Raw genomic sequence first — 17,203 nt, forward strand, 5'->3', positions numbered from 1 at the left:
CTGAGGACTGGTTTCCTTCCCTTTCAGTTTCCACTTTCCTACTCTCCTAACACACCATTGAAAAACACTTTCTAAATAAATCCCTTGATCTGCTATTGTTATCTCAGGGAGAGAACTTCAGGAAACACAAACTAAATTTCCCTCTGTTCATTATAACACAGGGAGATAATCACCTATCTTCTAGGATTGTTGTCAGAATAAATAATACATTTGACATATCCAGTAACTAGAATCTAATTGTTAAAAAGGAGCTAAGATGATGATAGTGATTATGATGATGATTCGCTCAACAAATACAATAATAGTATAGTGAAGAGCTTTAACGTGGATGTTGGGATCCATTCATCAGTGGCTTTGTAGTTTCAGATAAGTTACTAATTTTCTCTGGGTTCTAGATCTTGTAAAAATGAGAATAAACGCTTATTGTAAGTATTAAAATAGGAGTGAATATTCAGCAGGAGGACATGCTTAGTAAATGCTATTCTTTCATCTTTTAGTATGTATAAAATGGTCAAATCTGATTCTTTTGTGTGATTGAAAGTGGTAAACTATCGAACCCATTGTATAAGCAATAAGGTTGATCCTGAGTAATTTCCTCTAACATTTAGAGATTAGATTTCAAAAGCTTTCTGTGTTTTCTCCTAGTCCTGCTTTGAAGCTAGAGGTAAATCTCAACATATTTCAAGCTAGATAAAGTACCATAAAAGGTTGCCAACAATCTCAAAGTTGTTTTCTGTAGCAACATGGTATTTATGGGAAATCAGACAAATTCACCACTTGGCAACACCCATTAAATCTCCTGGATTTTCCTTTGCAGTTTGTTTATTGTAATAGTTTGCAGGTTTCCTTTCCTCTTTCAGTTTCACTCTATCTGTTACATAGTTAACGGTCTGCTGGTGTTAGGAGGGAGGGATAGGGGGACATCCAAAGCTGGGTGGTGGCGAAGTATATTAGAAATCATCACAGCTAAACTGGGTGCAAGAGTTTAGAACTCATCCTAAGCCCTTGTCGAAGCCACTTATTCTGAAAAGTGTCTGTTTCCTATTGAGTTTATTGCTACAATTAAGGTAAGACTGGACAGAGGTGGGAAGAGATGTGCAAGGTTTTGTTTGGTTTGAAAATCATTTTAAAGCTGGATGTATTGTATTGGCTTGCATTAAACATTAAATCATGATGCTATCCAGTAATTCCCAGCTTTTGCTGAATCAAATATTAGCATATAGGGAGATCAACCTGAGAGTTTGCAAAATTTTAAGATAGCTTTCTGCTTTTTCTGTGTCATGACTTTTTAAGGATCGTGCTTGCTTGTTAACTTAGTAATTTAGAAACAGTTATTTTTCTGTTTGCTAAAATCCAGATTAGCCACTTCAGATTGCAATCTGGATGTCTGATGAGCTGATTGTTATTTTCTTGACAAAGAGCAAAGACAGAAATGCAATGTAGACAGCTGGCTAGATTGCTCAGACAAAGGAATCTTATTGCTCTGCAAAGGAAAAAGAAAGCGAAACTGAGTATGAGCAGTGAAGAGGTTTCCTAGCAACAATACATTTTGAACCTTGGTCTGGTTCTTCTAAAGTGGATTTATTCTGATAGCCCTGATTTACTTAGTTGTGTTTTTTTTGTATTTGTTAATTGTTTACTGTATTGAATTCTTTCATCATTACTCTGTTGTTTCTGCTCCCTTCTGTTGTCATGAATCTTCTAAAAACAATTTTTGTTGATTTATATTATTTATTTAAAAAGCAAACAGAGGCTAACATTGTGCTGGAGTGGAATGAGCCTTCAATTCACTCCCTAAATGCCTAGATATCCTCGATTGGGCTGGTCTGAAGCCAGGAACCTGGAACTCAATATGGGTCTCCTGCATGAGTGGCCGGGACAAGTAGTCAACATCTGCTACTCCCCAGCGTCAACATCAGCAGAAAGCTGGAACTGGAACCGAACTCAGACTCCAAACACAGACAGTCAATCACGAAGTGCAGGTGTTGCAAGCAGCATTGTTTTTGTGCCAAATAGCTACCTGCCCTCTCCACCTTGCCCCTTACGAGTTGTTCAATTCATCAGTTTCCCATCAGGACCTCTCATTATTGTCTGGTGTTTGAATCACTTCCTGGATCTTTTTCTTCCTGGAATTTCTTACCATGGCACAAGTTTCATGTGTCTCCTACTTGTTTGATTTCCATTTATCTGCTTGATGGGGAACCTTGTCCATTTCTTCTGAATTTAAACCAAAAACAGCAAACACCACAGGAAAAAGAAACAATAAATTTGCTTTCTCAAAATACATTAACTAAATCACCTGAAAATGAGATGCTTCCTTCCCCTGACACCCTATCACCAGGACTTCTGTGCATTTTCTCTTGGTATTTCTTGGCAATTTTTTATATTTTACTTTTGTTCTTTCTCACAGATCTCTTTTGCTTTTAAGGTGGAATTCGTAAATAAAAAATATTTAGACTTGAAGAGGTGAGATACATGCCATTGTGAGAGACAATTAATCAGTTTTAGGGATGGGATGTGAAATCAAGTATGAATTATTACAAAATAAAAATGGGCATTTTTAATGTGTGTTTTAAAGATTTATTTATTCTTTTTTTAAAAGATTGATTTATTTTTTATTGGAAAGTCAGATTTACAGATACCAGGAGAGACAAAGATCTTCAGCCAATCTGAAGCCAGGAAACAGGAGCTTCTTCTGGGTCTCCCATAGGGTCCCAAGGCTTTGGTCCATCCTCTACGGTTTCCCAGGCCACAAGCAGGCAGCTAGATGGGATGTGGAGCAGCTAAAACACAAACCGGCATCCATATGGGATTCTGGTGTGTGCAAAGTGAGAATTTAGCCACTGATCCACTGCACTTAGCCCTATTTATTCATTTGGAAGTTAGAATTAGAGAGAGAGTGAGAGAGGGAAAGAGAGCGAGAGCGAGCGAGCGAGCGAGAGAGAGAGAGAGAGAGAGAGATTGAGAACTAGATTAAGAGAGGTAGAATGAGGGCCCGGCAGCATGGCCTAGCGGCTGAGGTCCTCGCTTTGAACGCCCCGGGATCCCATATGGGCACCGGTTCTGGTCCCGGCGGCTCCACTTCCTGTCCAGCTCCCTGCTTGTGGCCTGGGAAAGTAGTAGAGGACGGCCCGATGCATTGGGACCCTGCACCCGCGTGGGAGACCTGGAGGAGGTTCCAGGTTCCCGGCTTCGGATCGGCGCGCATCGGCCTGTTGCGGCTCACTTGGGGAGTGAATCATCGGACGGAGGATCTTCCTCTCTGTCTCTCCTCCTCTCTGTATATCTGACTTTGTAATAAAATAAATAAATCTTAAAAAAAAAAAAAGAGAGAGAGGTAGAATGAGAGAGATAGATTGAAAGAGACTGTCCACCGACTGGTTCAACAACTACTGGTCTCAACAACTGGGACTGGGCCACACTGAATCCAGGAGCTTCATCTGGATTTCCCATGTTGGGATAGGAGTCAAATACCTGGGCCATCTTCCTCTGTTTATCCAAGGCCATTATGAGCAAGCCAAATCAAAAGCAGAGGAGCCGGGACACAAAATGGCACTCATAAGGGTTGTCAATATTACAGGTAGAAGTTTAACTGGCTAATGTATAATACTAGTCCATTTTACATGTGTTTTGATCCACTCCTACATTATTTTTATTTGCAAAAGGCTATGAGTTTTTCATATAAATATGTAAACATAATCTCTTACAGGTCAGCCCCTAGTGTTATTTGGGTAGCATCTTTAATGCTTCCAGGGCTGTCAAGTCTCTAACATATCTTTGAAGACTTACCATACTTGAGCCACACATATAATTGTGGCTCTGCCTCTTTAGTCATCATCTGTGATGGATCCTTAGGGAGTAAGTCTCCCCAAACCTGTCATAGCATATAACCTTTTCGTAAGGGGAAACAATGCAGGGCTGAATCAAAACACATGTGAAAAGTACACATTTTGACTTTATCATAATTTAGATTTGGTTTTCAATCCCAGCCCTACAACTGGCTAGTTGTATCACATTGGCATAGCACTCACCTTTCTAAATCTCTTTCCTAAAAGAGCAGATAAATGTTTACAGGAGTATAACTGCCAACTTAAAAGCATGAGAAAGTACATACAGTACTAATGTTATGAAGAAATCTGAAAGGCAAGTTAACTTCTTCTTCCATGAATGACATCAAGCTAAAATATCAGAATTTGCAAGCCCCTAGTATCTGCTTAATGGATTGGTTTCTATATTTGACTTTTTTAAGATAGTTGTAGATCATCACTACAAGGCTCTGCCATAATTCTAATATAAAAGTTGATTCTGGCCCCTATTACGAACAAGCCTGGCAACTAGAATTCTACAAATATAAGACACCAGCATTGCATTGAAAGTGAATCGGAATGAAAACCTTTTGGTTTTTGAGTCTCCAAATTTATTGTAATTGTTTTTTGGATCACACTTGTTCTATGCATCTTCTGATGCCCAACCCTAATGCAATCCTTTTGTTATGAATATCCTCCATGTTCCCACATAGTTTCTGCTTTATTTTGTCTGTTGTTAGGATAAATTCCAGGCACTGATATAGAGGAAGGAGGACAATGAGTCTTTATAATTGTAAACATACAGCAAAAATAGCTTTTACACTCCCCTAATTTAAAAGAAATATGGTAAAATTTCTGAGAAAAGTCAAACATATGATGAATTTTGACTTCTCTACTGAATGATTAGTTCCTTTTCTTTTTTAAAAAAGAGTTATTTAATTATTTGTAAGAGTTACAGAGAGCGAGCCAGAGAAAGAACATGATTTTTTGCATGCTGGTTCATTCATGGTGTGGCTGCAGTGACTGGAGCTGGGACAGGCAAAACCCAGAAGGGCAAATTCCCATATGGGAGTCAGGAGCTCAAGGAATTGGACCAACTTCTGCTGATTTTCAAGGCATATTCATCAGGGAGATGGATCAGAAGTGAAGCAACGGGGACTCAAACTGGTGCTCATATGGGATGTTGGCATTGTAGCTGGCAGTGTAACCCACTGCATCACAATGCAAGGCCCAAACAATAACTTTTAAAACAGAAGAGAATTTATTTAAGACAGGGAAAGGCAAAGAAGCAAGCATCTGCTTATGTAGTTTAATAATATTCTACTATTGACTCTGTAGTAAGTGTTGCCTGGCATTTAGAAAAAAGGAAGGTTTCTTCACTTATTTATCATACTTAATGTAATGTGGTCTGATTGGACATGGATTTCACTAGGAGAAAATTAAGTTGATATGGGGTTAAGAGCAACAAAAGTCACTTACTAAATATGGTCATGAAGAAGCAAATTAGGGATTTAAAGAAGTGAAAGCTAACAAACATAAGGAAGTTAAATCCCATTGGAATGTATATTAGATTCAAACCAGTTAGCACGTTAGACTCAGTACAGAGTTTCCCTGAGTCCACCAAATGGCTAGGAGCCAGCAGGGTAGGAAGAACACAGGACATGTTCTACTGTGACGTGCATTGACCAAATACTTTCCTATTTTTTAAAATTTGCTTCAGAAATTTAGGTCATATTGGGTAGTACTATCTTTCCAGATTCAGTAGAAAAAGATTTTTTTTGCTTAACGTTACAATTCAAGCCTTCTATCTCCTCCTTTGTAGTGTAACACCCCTGACATGGCCCAGGAGATCCACATGGCAGATCCCATGTGCCTCATTGAGAACACTAATGAACAATTCACAGTCAATGAGGAAGCTTTGCAGATCCTGTCTGCCATTACGCAGCCTGTGGTGGTGGTGGCTATCGTGGGTCTCTACCGCACAGGCAAGTCCTACCTGATGAACAAGCTGGCTGGGAAGGAAAAGGGTGAGTGGCACTGGCTGAGCTCTGCGGGGTCTCCTCTGTCCACCCACACTGTCATCACCCAATGGGGAGAAGATGGGAAGAAGGCAGGGAGGGAGATGAACACTGAAAGCAAATCAGGGGAACCACAGGTGGTCTTGTTATCTCCTGGGAGACAATGCAGCTGGCTTTGCTTATTTACCTTTCATATATCCTGGGAAAGAGCACAATGTATTCCCTGCATAAAGAGTAGAATACCTATGATGTAATTTCTATTTGTATAATTATAAATTATTGAAATTTAGTAGCATTTTGTTATTTTAAAAATCAGATTTCCATTTATAGCGTTTGATACAGTTTTTCTGTTGTAATTCAGATCTGTACTGGTTGTGCCCTCCTCAGCTTGCTTTCCCTAATCCTGCTTCAGCGATTAAGACAATCCCCTACTTCCTGAGCCCTTCCTCTTTTGTAAAATCTCCACTTCCCTGGCAGGCTTCTCTGTTGGATCCACGGTGCAGTCCCACACCAAAGGCATCTGGATGTGGTGTGTGCCTCATCCTGAGAAGCCAGACCACACCCTCGTTCTGCTTGACTCAGAAGGCCTGGGTGATGTAGAGAAGGTAAGGCAGCAGGATTTCTTTGTGATTTACCTCTCAAGTTAACATTGGTTGGGGTAGGGAGGGGATTTGGCTCCCCCCCTCAATTTATGTTCTTACTTGACCAGTTTATGAGCTTTAAAAGCATTTACTCACGTGAAACGAAGAACTCCTACTTGCTAAGGCACTCCCTAAATGTCCACAGATGCCAGGGTGTGCCAGGCTGAACCAAGGAGCCTGGGGCACAATGCAAGTCCCTTACATTGGTGAAAAAGACCCAAGTTTATGGGTCATCAGCTACTGCCTCCTAGATTGTACAGATAGAACTGGGAGTGGAGCTGAAAGTGGAATCTATGCACTCTGATTTGGAACGTGGACATCACAGGTGGTAATTAAGCTACACCAAAATGCCTATCTCAGAATATACATTTCTCTCCCTTTCATTTTTTATGGTATCTGGGAACCTGAGTGAGAAAAGACATTTGTCAGACAAAATCAGTACTGGCAGAACTGCATTAATCTTGAGCTAGGGAGTTAACTCAGATTTAAAATGTTGGGGAAGGTCAAACTAGTGTTGCAAGCTTGGTCCTGCAGAGAACACTGGTTAGTAGTGTCCCCTGCTTAACACAGGCTTGTGTTCCAATCTTGCCTCTGGTTCTTGTTGTCTCCTCATATCTTTTCATTCTGTCTTTGGCCTTAGTCAATACATAGTTTAAAATTTTGATAGAAGAGTGTTTTCTAGGTGCACGGTGGCAAATGTTTCACAAATATTTAAGAAAAAGCAGCCTTCAATCCACACAACTGAACAACATTTAGAGCAGCATAAAATTCACACAAATGAAAGTTTTCAAAGTTTGTGTAAATCATCATTCTTTGTCTTCCTTAACATTTTTAGGTCAAGAATCTGCTTTTAAAACTGCTCATCTGGGAATGTCATGAGACATGATTTAAATTTGTTCTCACTTCTAGGCTGATGATAAGAATGACACCAAGATCTTTGCGCTAACGATCTTATTGAGTAGCACCTTTGTGTACAATACCATGAGCAAAATTGACCAGGGGGCTATGGATCTACTAAAGTATCCTTTTATAGATCAAGCAGCACCAAATTCAGAAAGAACTCTTGGTTAAATCAATAGTCTGAGTGGCTTTGTGATTTGTAAAAATGAAAGTATGGTAAAAACACTGAAAGTACAAAGAAAAAAACACCCTTATGTGAGGGCCCCAAGTGTGTTAATTAAAGCAAGTCAGAGTTTGGGGACACAGAGAACTGAATGTGGGGTTAGGTGTAGTCGTATCACCATCATTTTCCTTAGTTGCATGTCAGCAATGTGACAGAACTGACAAGTGTGCTTAGGGCAAGAGCCTCACATGACCTGGATGAAGTTGAAGACTCTGCTGACATTGTGAGCTTCTTCCCAGACCTGGTGTGGACTCTGAGAGATTTCTTCCTAGACCTACAAAAAGATGGGCAGCTCATCACGGCAGATGAATACTTGGAGCTCTCACTGAAGCTAAAGGAAGGTAGTAGGAACTTTAGTGTTGGGAAGGGAAGAGAATTAACCCAGGAAATGATCTGTTCAGGACTGGAGGTTAAATACATAACTTTCTTGTTTTACTCATTTAGCTCTCTTACAAAATCAATAATAGATGCTATTAATTTAGAAATAATTTAGTAGAAAATTTGTTAGTCATCTATACATTTTTTTCCTCTTTGCTTAAGATTTGTTTCAATAACACCAGATGGAAAGGCCTTAACCAGAGATACTTAGTTGAATGTTCAAGATGAGTGTGAAACCTGTATTAAATAAATACTGTTTTTCACGCTCAGGTGATGATCAAAGAACTCAGATGTATAACCTGCCCCGTAAGTGTGTAAAGACGTTCTTCCCAACAAGGAAATGCTTTGTTTTTGACTCACCCACTGACCTGAAGAAGGTTGCCCAACTTGAGACAATGCACGATGATGACCTGGATCCTGCATTTGTGCAACAAGTGGCAGAATTCTGTTCCTACATCTTTAGCCATTCTATGGCCAAGATTCTTCCAGGTGGTATCAAGGTCAATGGACCTCGTAAGTAACATTGATCAGATTTTTCTTCAAGGCAGCCTCTAGAGTAAGGGACACATATAAGACAATGCACGGGGAATTGTAATCACGAAAATCTTAAGTATCGTAGTTCCAATGCATGTCAAAGTTTCAATAGATTTTTCTATTTTTATTAGTAATGCCTCCAAAATAAAATATAGAACTTAGTGATAGAATAAGTTAAACGTGTTTTGACCATTTGTTATCCACTATTAAAACCCATACAAGTTGGCAGTATCTATATTGCAAACAGATTGACTGCTTGTTATGCAATATAGCCTATGACGGGAACTGTATTAGCAAGAGATCCATGTTCCCTATAAAAATGCATGCTAGTTGGGCCCAGCACCGTGGCCTAGTGGTTAAAGTCCTCGCCTTGAACCCCGGGATCCCATATGGGCACCGGGTTCTAATCCTGGCAGCTCTACTTCCTATCCAGCTCCCTGCTTGTAGCCTGGGAAAGCAGTCGAGGACGGACCAAAGCTTTGGGACCCTGCACCCGCATGGGAGATCTGGAGGAGTTTCCTGGTTCCCGGCTTTGGATAGATACAGCACTGGCCGTTGCGCTCACTTGGGGAGTGAATCATCGGATGGAAGATTTTCCTCTCTGTCTCTCCTCCTCTCTGACTTTGTAATAAAATAAATAAATCTAAAAAAATGCATGCTAGTTGATGTACAATTTTAAAAAGGCCCAAAAATCTAGCATGCACAAGAAGTCTAAGCACATTGTTGATCCAATTTTTTCCTATGATTTCTCTGCTAGAACTCTGTAAGCAATTGCTAGCTCACAGAGGGAAGTTGAATACAAAAATGTTTAAATGACAAGGAAATTAAGTAGGAAAGTCCCAACCAAGAAAAAAATGAGGAAAACAAGATCTTAATTGCTACCTTCACACCTGATTAATGGAGGTTAAACCTAAATAGCAGCTAGCCCATGCTTAAGTGAAAGAGATAAGAGAATTCTCAAGAGAATATAGTTCTGAGGAAGAAGAAATGAGAGGGAAGATTAAAGAGACACAGGCCCAATGACATTCAAATGCAATGTGCGTGCATGTCTTTTATATACTTATATTATCTATTCATGGGAGAATGAAATATGGACCATCTCATGGCTCTTGAGATTTTCTGTGTTTTCTTTGAACATTATTCCTGTCTCCCAAAAAGGAAAGAATCGTCCTATTGAACATGCTGTTTTTCACAGGAGCTCATTTTGTTCACTTGACCAAAATGCTGACAAATTTCATACAATAGAATGTTAACAATTTCAGAACTATTCAATATAGGTCATGGCCTCTTTTTCTGCAATTAATGAAAGCATGGTCTTACTCCATGAAGGTCTAGAGAATCTGGTGCTGACCTATGTCAATGCCATCAACAATGGCCACTTGCCCTGCCTTGAGAACGCAGTCCTGACCTTGGCCCAGATAGAGAACTCAGCTGCAGTGCAAAAGGCCATTGCCCACTATGACCAGCAGATGAGCCAGAAGGTGCAGCTGCCCACAGACACCCTCCAGGAGCTGCTGGACCTGCATAGGATCATTGAGAGAGAAGCCATTGATGTCTTCATGAAGAACTCTTTTAAGGATGAGGACCAAAAGTTCCAGAAGGAATTAGAGGTAAGTGTTATGTACTAGATCAAAGAAAAGTCTTGTTATAAATAGTTCAAAAGGACTTGATTTAGAAAAGCAATTTCCACTGAACTGGAGAATAATAACCAACTTTGTGCTCAAGTGACACTGTTTTGGTGAGTACAAACGAGAAAGCAATACTCTGTGCTCTATATACAGATTTTGAAGTATTTGATACTAACTCAAGGGTTTTGATTCATTGCAATATAAATTAACAGACAGATAAGTTTATGGGAGCTTATGCCTGACACAAGGAGATAGCACAATATTTTACTACCCAGATGAGAGATGACAAGAGGTGTTTAATCAGATTGAGGAGGTGGTGTCATGCCCTCTTGAACTCTGATATTTCAACTCTGGTACAGTTTTTTGTGTTCTGCATGGGCAGAGTCACTTCTTTTTCACATGCTGTACTGAACATGTCAATGCTGCTCACTACCACATCCACAAGAAGGTAACATATCAATATTACTAGACTACTCGGGACATGCACAAATTGAAGAGGTCACTAACAGGATAGTAGGAGTTCTTTTGCGGTGAGGATCTGGATGCTGCTTGTTCCTGATTGGTTTGGAATTGGATAGAGTAACTTTCAGTTGGAGAGGTTATACATGTATGGTTTGGGACATGGGCATGTGGTTAGGTCAGGAGGTGCTTGGTTTATTGAGTCCTGTTTCTGTTGCTTCTCATTTTCTAGTATGCGTACAACAAAACTCTACCATGTTATATCTATGGATTTATTTGAATTCATTGTAAACCCATACACAATTATATTTACTTAGCATTAAATATAATTTTTAAAAGAATGTTAATTTAGCATACACAATTGAAAATTGGACACATAGAAATCATACAGATGGTGCGTCTGAGTGTAGCAGAATAAGCTAATACACATCTGCAATTAATTTAATCAACTTGACAATTATTTTTATTTGAGAGGCACAGAAGTAAACAGAAAGAACGAGGGAGGGAGGGAAAGAGTGTGTGAAAGAGGAAGGGAGAGAGACTTCATCCACTGATCGCTGTCTCTGCAATGAGCTGGAATAACCAGTGCTGAGGTATGGCCAAAGCCAGAAACCAGTATCTCTAGCCTATTCTCCCTGAGGAGTCTAAGCAGTTGGGATGTCTTTCATTGCCTTCCAAGGCACATTAGCAGAAAGTCCGATTTGAAGGGGAGCAGACAGGTGTTGTATCTGTCCTCTGGTGATGGTGCAAGTGGCAGCTTAACTTAGTGTACCACAATTGCAGTCCCTAGTCCACATTGTCTTGGGAATTCCAGCCTTAGTAAACATTGAAACCAGAAAAGTTGTAAAAGGGTAGGCAGAGTTTAGAAGCAGGTTGTAAGAGTTCATGCCTGTAGTCAGAAGGTCACCTCTAAAGCAATAGTAACAAGGAAATGGGATTTCAGAAAATTTCACACTCAAAAGTAAATGCCAGTTCTCTAAAGAATATCATCATTAGAATTTTTCCAGGTTTGAAGGGTGGTTATAGTTTTGTTTGCATGTCTCTGTTTTTTGAAAATTTCATCCAGAAATTCTGAAACATTGCTAACATCTCTCCTGGGTTTTCTCTTTCTGAAGACTTTACTCGTGGCAAAGCATGATGACTTTTATAAACGGAACTTGGAAGCCTCATCAAACCTATGCTCAGCTCTGCTTCAGGAGATTTTTGGTCCTCTAGAAGATTCAGTGAAGCAGGGGGCTTATTCCAAACCAGGAGGCCACAGTATCTACCTTCAGAAGGTTGAAGCATTAAAGGCAAAATACTATCAGAAGCCCAGGAAAGGAATAGAGGTATCCTTGGTTTGATCTATCAATCACATAAAATATCTGAAGAAGCTCTTTAAGAAACATCGAGGACAGGAGTAAAGGAAACTCTGTAGGCCCAGACGTTTGTAGTTCTGCAAAAGTAAGCATGTGCTGGGAATTGGAATGCCTAGCACAAAATTTATGTTCAAGTGATAGTTGTGGAATCACATAGAACCATTATCATAGTGAGTAGATTCACATTGCATTGGTTGCAAATAAGGAATTTTTATGGTTATACAGGACATGATCCTGATAAATGAAACTATTTTAAGAAAAATAGTAATTATTTGCCTCTTTTAGCTCAACATGAAAGCTCTTTTTTTTCCATTTCTACTATAGATATGCTGAAGAATTTAAACACTTTTGTTAATTTCTCTGGTTTTCATTTTTAGCTTCCCACTTACTATTTGTGTTGCATTTTTCTGTTGACTTCACTTTCAGAATTCCTTTGCTTATATGACAAGAGATGACGCCCACAGATCTATACTTAATATTTCCTTAGGGCCCTCAGTTTCAGGAGGGAGAAAGCAAATTTCTCCAGAACCCGTAACAGTCTTTTAAACATCGCAGTTGATGTGTTTTTTTCATCTATGAACAAATCCTATGCATATAGTGGCCTTAAGTGCTCTGTTGAGAGCATTGGGCTCACCCCCTGATCCATGGCAGGAATAGCTTGGTGGACAGTTCTACCTTGAGTAGCTGAGCCACTTCTAGGACAAAAAGAGCTGAGAATCTAGAGAAACAAAAGACATTTATGACATTGATAATTCCCATTTCCTAGGGCTAACTGCATGTATTTGCCCTTGTAGGCCGAGGAAGCTCTGCAGAAATATTTAAAGTCCAAGGAGTCTGTGAGTGCTACAATTCAGCAGACGGATCAGGCTCTCACTGCCAGAGAGGCAGAGATGGCAGGTGAGAGGATGGAAGTCATGCAAGATGAATATGAACTTTCTACAACTTGACCTGTTCCACCTGGGATCATTACAATAAATAAACGGAGGTGGCAAAGTTGCCTCTTAGCCTCTAGGGCAACATCTGAGTGTGCCTGAGCAGCACACGTTGGCTACTTGGAAGGGTGAATCACGTCGTGGGGACACTCCCTGTGGAGTTGGTACAATGAACAGGGGAATGTGTGGGGCAGAAGGAAGGAACAAGTTCATCCTTTAGAGGTCTGACGTTTTCCATTCTCCTCTCAGAGGCACGTAGAAAAGCAGAGGCTGCAAGAGCTGAAGCCCAAAGGTTGGCAGCTATTGAACAGGAAAACCAGAGGAGGATGGAGGAGCAACAGAGGCGCCACCAGGAAGAGGTGCGGCAAATGGAGCTAAACAGAGCACGGATGCGGGAAAAGCAACAGAGGGAAGTGCAGCGCAGGCTCCAGGTACTCAGCAGTCGTGTCATCTCAGGGTTATCACCATCTCTGCTGTCACTGCACTGTCCAACCACTGTGAGGGTGAGGGGGTCCAATGTGGTGACTCAGAGCCAGGAATCTGGAGCCATCCTTGCCGGGTGTGCCTCTTTAGAATCAGGGGGCTTCACAAAATTCATTAATAAGTGGAATAAAAAGATAAAGTGATTCTGGTGCCAAACATTGTTTTGAAAGCCTTGGATAGCTTTTTTTTCATAATACACATTTCCTATGAATCTTGTGTACACAGATTTCAAAATTTTGTCCACAAAAATAAGCTCACCTTCTAATTCCTCTTTCACGAAGTTTTAGAACCACCATGTCATGTTAGCACATTTTATGTTGTCTTTCTGCCTAGTAAAGTGGAAATAGTGAAACACTCATTGATAGGTTTATTTTGGTTACCAATTGAGTTAATATTTATGTCTAAAATGGGAGTAGGCACTGAGGAAACACCATAAGCTATTAAATTAAACAAAAAAAATAAACAAAGATTTCTAGTACACATTTTGTTATTTTGATTAACTTGAACATTTTTATGATAGTCTTTTCTTAAACATTTACTTTATTTGAAAGGCTGAGTGACAGAGAAAGAGGGAAAGGAGCACACACACTCTGGTCCAGTCCTCAGATGGCCACAATAGCCAGCACTGGACTTGGCATTAGCTAGAGCCATGGAACTTCATTTAAGTCTCCCAAGCATGGCAATAGCTGCTTTCCTACACCAATGAGTGGGGAGTGGATCAGAAGCAGAGAATCTGGTACTCAAATCCGCATTCTAACAAGAGATGGTGCTGTGACAGATGGCAGCTTAATCGACTGTGCCAAAATGCTAATCTCTGAACAATCATTTGCTTTGACCATAGGTGTCTTATTAAACTAATTTTGTATTGCTGTGTCTATGTCCAGTCCTTGTCCTGACAATCTCTGGTTCTGAAGACCTTTAACTTCTAGAGATTATGGCCATCCTGTCCTGCAGTTTTTTCATCCCCGAATGCACAGTCATTTTTGTTTACCAAGAATTGTGTCAAACACATTGAATGCATTCTGTCATATAGCCTATTCAGTGTGAATCAGAATTACTGTGCCCCTAGGAGATTATTGGAATCCAAAGAAAATAACTGAAAGCCTATCTCTCAGAGCTTAGAAAGTTTTCAAAATGCTTTATTGACTGTGTAGCATATGAAGTATTTCTGCAAACCTGATTTGAAATGCTTATGTGAGCATCCTTGTGAAACAGAATGCAACTCTCCTTCTAATACTTAGAAGCTACTCCAAGATTTCTATTATTATTATTATTATTGGAAAGGCAGAATTACACAGAGAGGATAAACAGAAAAAGACCCTTCATCTGTTGACTAACTCTCCAAATGGCTGCAACAGCTGGAACTGAGCTCATCCAAAGCCAGAATTCAAGAGCTTCTTCTGGGTCTCCCATGTGGGGTCAGGGTTCAAGACTTTGGGCCATCTTCCATTGCCTTCCCAGGCCACATACAGAGTAATGATTGGGAAGTAAAGCAAGAAGGACGTGAATGGGAGTGCATTTGGGATACTGGCACTTGTAGGAAGAGGATTAGCCAGTTGAGCCTTTATGTTTTCCCCACTCCAAGACATTTGCTGGATTTTTATTGTTTTCCTAAAGGACCAGCTGGATAGCCTATGGTTCATGATATTCTCTGTTTCTGCTTCCAAAGCTGGTGACCTGACAGAAATTCTCTCATCTGAAGTTCAAACCTCACTGATTCCTGGATGTCACCTAGAGTTCCTACTTGTCTATTAGCACAGATACTGTGACACAGAAGGTTATGTTGCTACTTGCAACACCGGCACCTCATATTGAAGTGCCTATTTGAGTCCAATTTCTCCACTTCTGATCCAGCTTGCTGCTAATTCACTTGGGAAAGCAGTGTAAAGTGGCTAAAGGACTTGGGGTCCCTGCTACTTTTGTGGGAGCCAGATGGAGCCAGGTGGACTTCAGCCTTCTCCTTTCCTCGCCGTTGTAGCCATTTAGAGTGAAGCAGCAGACACAGAAACTCATCTGTGTCACTCTGCCCAACCCCAAAAGAAAAAACAAGCAAACAAGCAAGCAAACAAACAAAAAACATTCTCTCATGTGTAAGGGAGAACTGGTATCACTTTGTGACTGAGATTCTCCAGGAAACTGTACAATGTAACAAGAGAGAACCTTGGAATGGAACGCTAATGATGCCAGCATGTCATACATGTAAAGATATTTCTGGAGGTTGGAAAGAGAACCAGGTTGGATAATTTCAAGAGTGGGTTGGGAATAAATGAATGGTGGGGATTTGGAGCCTGTGTACTGTTACTGTGGGTTAAATTAAAGACAAATGAAAAGAAGGTGGATTTCAGCTCTTGGCTAAACTTCATAATTTCTTTTTGTCGCTCTTTAGGAAGAAGCTGCCAGGCTAAATGAGGTACACCAAGCTGAGCAACAACGGCTTCAGGCGGAAATCCGTAGACTCCAGACGTATTCTCCACCTTCAAACGAATGCGTTTTGTTGTAAAGTGGTGAACACCACAGTCTCCTTTTTACAAAAGAGATAAAAGAATAAGAGATTTTAGCTGTTTAGTAACACTTAAACTACTAATTGCTATATTGATATTTCATACAGAGTCATAATGTTGTAACTGTAAACTAACAAAATATGTATATTGACAGTCCAGTGATTCAAATGATAATCACTTCCTTGAATAGTTTATAAATTAAAGAAGGGCTACTTTATCAATAACTTCATTTAAGCAGTGGTGCTGGGATACACAAGGGGCAGTTTCTGTTGCATTCCAGTTTCACTTGTCTGGTCTTCCACATTCCACCCATGGTATTTTCAATTATGGAGAGTATGTGGTCAACGTCTTGGGCTTAGTAGGATGTCACTCCTACTGGTGGTCATGTGTTGGATGCCATCCAAGGGAGGCCCCAGTGGTGAAATGGGAAGCAGGTGCAGGTGTCCTGGGTGGAGAGTGCTCTAGCAGCACTGACATGACTCCCCAGCTGTGCCTTAGACCATCTGCACAAACACTGCAAGCTGAGGATGTGATGCTCTCACAAGATGGGTATCTTTTAGAAGGTGAAAGAAACTAGGAACATGGAGATTGCATCGTAAGCTTAGAGGTCAAAAAATAGGCTTTTCTTTTGGTTTACACTCAGAAAGGGCATAATATTATTAGACTTTTTGACTACATTATAGTGTAGTTAATAAGCTTACATGTTTATAGTTTTTGAATGCTGATACAAAAATGATATAAGGTGTGCTGTGTGAACTATCAAGAAATCTGATGAGGCTCATTCAATTGGATGTTTGTAATTATATGTAAAAGTCATTGACTTTTCTCTCAAATTGTACTTTATGAGTCTTCTTTTGTATATTTCCATCCATAAAACATTTAGAAACCATTAACTCAGAATTACTTCATTTTAATTTTCCTCAATAATAAAAATCTGTAATATATGTTTCCCTAAGGAAATGAAGAATTACTTTAACACTAGAATTAAAGCACATTTTATTTTATCTTTTTGGTTGTTTTATTGTTATTGTTTGTTTCTTTGTCTTATTTGTCTGTAGTAAATATATATTTCTAAAATTATAGAGGGACTGACACTGTGGTGTAATGGATTAAGCCATTGTTGGCTATGCTGGCATCTGATGCAGGCAGTTTGATTTCTGGATGTTCCAATTCCAAGCCAGCTCCCAGCTACTATGATTGGAAAAAGGAACTAAGATGGCCCAGGTACTGGAGTCCTCGTACCCCTACGGGAGACCCAGATGAAGCTCTTAGCAGCTGGTTTAGGCCTGGCTCAGCCCTGGAATTGAGGCCAGTTTGGACTTTTCACATCAGGTAGGGTCTG

The 17,203-nt window shown here is 40.1% G+C and overlaps 1 protein-coding gene across 1 annotated transcript; it reads left to right on the top strand.

The window, feature by feature from the left end:
• The first annotated feature begins 894 nt into the window (after window positions 1–894).
• On the top strand, window positions 895–16,788 carry LOC101522461 (guanylate-binding protein 5). Its single transcript, XM_004582189.2, has 11 exons — window positions 895–1,067; window positions 5,629–5,833; window positions 6,302–6,429; window positions 7,375–7,484; window positions 7,733–7,929; window positions 8,237–8,479; window positions 9,830–10,110; window positions 11,703–11,915; window positions 12,740–12,842; window positions 13,127–13,308; window positions 15,747–16,788. Exons 2-11 carry the CDS (start codon window positions 5,644–5,646, stop codon window positions 15,858–15,860), a joined length of 1,761 nt encoding a protein of 586 aa, XP_004582246.2. The 5' UTR covers window positions 895–1,067; window positions 5,629–5,643; the 3' UTR covers window positions 15,861–16,788.
• Window positions 16,789–17,203: the final 415 nt, after the last annotated feature.

The sequence above is a fragment of the Ochotona princeps genome, chromosome 2 (assembly GCF_030435755.1).
Source record: "Ochotona princeps isolate mOchPri1 chromosome 2, mOchPri1.hap1, whole genome shotgun sequence".
Lineage (NCBI taxonomy): Eukaryota > Metazoa > Chordata > Mammalia > Lagomorpha > Ochotonidae > Ochotona > Ochotona princeps.

What these genes read in the sequence shown, in the direction of transcription:
- LOC101522461 (XM_004582189.2), top strand. Translation starts at nt 5,644, where the DNA reads ATGGCCCAGGAGATCCACATGGCAGATCCCATGTGCCTCATTGAGAAC. An exon ending in TATCAAGGTCAATGGACCTC is followed by an intron (nt 8,480 to 9,829) that starts GTAAGTAACATT and finishes TACTCCATGAAG; the next exon opens with GTCTAGAGAATCTGGTGCTG. An exon ending in CAGAGAGGCAGAGATGGCAG is followed by an intron (nt 12,843 to 13,126) that starts GTGAGAGGATGG and finishes TTCTCCTCTCAG; the next exon opens with AGGCACGTAGAAAAGCAGAG.